At 32.1% G+C, this 2833-nt stretch overlaps 1 protein-coding gene across 1 annotated transcript; it reads right to left on the bottom strand.

Moving 5' to 3' along the window:
* Positions 1-967: 967 nt before the first annotated feature.
* Positions 968-2500, bottom strand: LOC108759128 (deoxynucleotidyltransferase terminal-interacting protein 2). The gene is made up of 2 exons (XM_018504424.1): positions 2344-2500; positions 968-1644 (listed from the first exon to the last, which is right to left on the bottom strand). Exons 1-2 carry the CDS (start codon positions 2441-2443, stop codon positions 968-970), a joined length of 777 nt encoding a protein of 258 aa, XP_018359926.1. The 5' UTR covers positions 2444-2500.
* Between the last annotated feature and the right edge of the window lie 333 nt (positions 2501-2833).

Genomic DNA, 2833 nt, shown 5'->3' with positions numbered 1-2833 from the left:
ATTAGATATTAAGATTTCAACCTATCAGAAATCGTGTATTCCGATGTAATCAGTTTCTGATAGGTTGAAATCTTAATATCTAATTCCTGTTCCTCTATTGTGCGCAGGCCCTTACCGATAAATATTTTGGTTGCACAGTATATATTGCGCAGTCGGCACAAAATATTGTATTTTTGAATTTCGCGTACTCGCATGTGTTTACACGCTTCCCAGCGGCCATCTTCAAATGAAGCGGCGTCGTGATTGGTTCTACAATAAGCCAGCATGAAATCAAGCAAGAAAAATAGCACCGGTTCTATCACGAAAATCCAGCGGATCAGCCAACAGCGGGGCCTGCAAGCCATACAATTTCCAGCATAGCAGCCACTGCAGCCAGTCAGATTGCCAGCACAGTAGCACGCAAGCAATCCAGCAGAAAAAAAGCATCGTGTGCCACTGGCTTAAAGCGAGAGCAAAAACGATGACCTGATAATATAATCAAAATTGCTGGGAGCGTCCCGAAACGTCAAATGGTAATATTGGTTCTGTTAGTGCTACAAATGCTCTGTAGCATTTAGGCCCAGTTTTACAACTGACGGTTAAGAGTTAACCTTCAGTTGTGAAATTGGGCCTAAGTAAACCGTAGCCCTTACGTTCACACAACTGTCAAAAAGGGATATCAATGTTGAAGTACGTAATTATTATATGATTTATCAAGAAAATTTTCTGATAATTTTATCTAATTTGTTAATTCGTTGAAGATAGTCTAAAATAAGACCAAAATGTTCGATCAAGAATATTGAGAATAAGAAAGATTGTAATAAAGTTTCATGGAATAAATATATCCTAAAACATTAAATTTTTATACGCTATCAACTACAATGGTACTCTCGGTTGTTTTTCCTCATTACTAATATAGAGAATACATAACTTTTAGTAATTCTTTATTTCTCAAATACACAAAATATATTTTTTATAATAAAATGTATTATTTCTTCTTTCTTTTAAATCTTCTTTCATGTTTGTGTGCTTTATAATGTGTTTTTTGCTTTTCCTCAATAATTTCCTTATATTTACGCTTGTTGTATTTTGTAAACTCTGCGTCTGCCATAAGTTCATCAACGATTGTCTTCTTGCGCTCCTTCTTTGTAAGACGCGAAGAATAGAAATCCATTGGAGAATCAATAACTTTGCCAACATGGAAGTGTGTCGGCAATGATTTCATATCATTCTTTTTGTAAAAGTGTTTCGGGTTTAACGCAGATCTCATTCTTAATACTTCGAGGTCGTGTCTAATCTCTGGTGTTATTTCAGGTGCATGCATGTTAAACCATTCTGCACCTGTTCCCATCTTTTGTTTCTCACGTCGTTTGTGTATTTCCAATTGACGTTTGCTTAACTCATAGGGTGGCACAACATGCAACTGTTCAAAATCAGATTTAATAACACTCTTCTCTAAAATCTTATCCACAGGATTGATATCTTTTCTTATATCTGCTAATTCTTCCGTTGGATCAAAAGTCACTTTCTTAGATTTCCAACCCATATCGATTTCAAACTTTTCAAGATCGAAGTCTTTGCTGGAAGAGAATTTTTTTCTCTTTGGTTGCTCTTTTTTCTCAATGCTTAAAAATTTTGCATCAAATATCCTTGTTGGACCGACATCTAATAAAAGAAGATATGAATAATGAATGACTCTTTAACTATAATTTATCTTAATGCGATTAATTAATTACTCAGCAAATAATACTACAACCTGTTTTACATCGAACATTTGATACATGTACTAACTATTAACTTTCTATATTAAAATGTCTTAATTTCAGTAATATATTTAAAAAATAATGTATTTTAAATCAATATATGCTCCAAAATAATTAATTAAATGTTCATGTCATATATATGTTTACATGTATCGTCAAAATTAAGATAATTCGACAGAAAGTTACTAATCAATATCAAGTGCACGGTAGTAAACTAGGTCTGTATTAAGTCTACTAGTGTATTCAGATCTTATATTTAGGTTTCTTTAAATTTATCTTTAAATGCTCAATAGCCAATAATAATTCGTAGAACATCTGAAGACAAATTTAAAGAAACTTTAAATATAAGGCCTGACTATGAATACAGGCATAAATCTTAGCTCAAGAATGAAATGTTCCTTTCTCCAATTGGTTCACTACAAAGAAACAATATAAACTACAGAGATTTTATGTGTAAGAAACAAGCAATAATCTTTACAAAGATTGGCAAATTGTAAACTTAATTTCTCTTAATAATCAATGGTAATCTTAATAAACCAAATAATATGCTCTGTAAAATATTAACCTCACAAAAAGATGAAAAATGAATGGGTATAATTACCGATGATTTTAATTTCCTTGTCATCGTCGTTATCACTGTCTAGTAATTGATCCTTATTTATCAGGCCAGAATCACCTTTCGTATCAATTATTATGTCCATTATAAATATTTATTATTCTTACGAAGTAGACCAAAGTAGACTACTTATCCGTCAGTGATCGACACAGATGACAGACGGCATATGTGTTGCCAATCCATTGCTACATCTTCACCCTAGATTAAATTTGAAATTACCCTAGGTTCCCCAAAATTGAATTTGAAATTCCTCCAAAATCCCTACATCTTAATTTTTATGGGTAAAAAAAGGTGAACAACAATAAATACATTTATTTTATTTGAAAATAAAAATTGTAATGAAATTAAAAATACAAATACATATAAAGAAATATAAACCATATTTATTTATTGCAGAGATAGGTTGCAGAACGTCGTAAAACTCAAATCTTAAGGCCCGTCTACAATACACGGAGTAAGAAGTAAGAGTAAGAAA

The sequence above is a fragment of the Trachymyrmex cornetzi genome, unplaced genomic scaffold (genome assembly GCF_001594075.2).
Source record: "Trachymyrmex cornetzi isolate Tcor2-1 unplaced genomic scaffold, Tcor1.1 scaffold169, whole genome shotgun sequence".
Taxonomy (NCBI): Eukaryota; Metazoa; Arthropoda; class Insecta; order Hymenoptera; family Formicidae; genus Trachymyrmex; species Trachymyrmex cornetzi.
This window is presented reverse-complemented; position numbering and strand designations above follow the sequence as displayed.

What these genes read in the sequence shown, in the direction of transcription:
- LOC108759128 (XM_018504424.1), bottom strand. Translation starts at nt 2,443, where the DNA reads ATGGACATAATAATTGATACGAAAGGTGATTCTGGCCTGATAAATAAG. An exon ending in CAAGGAAATTAAAATCATCG is followed by an intron (nt 1,645 to 2,343) that starts GTAATTATACCC and finishes TTCTTTTATTAG; the next exon opens with ATGTCGGTCCAACAAGGATA.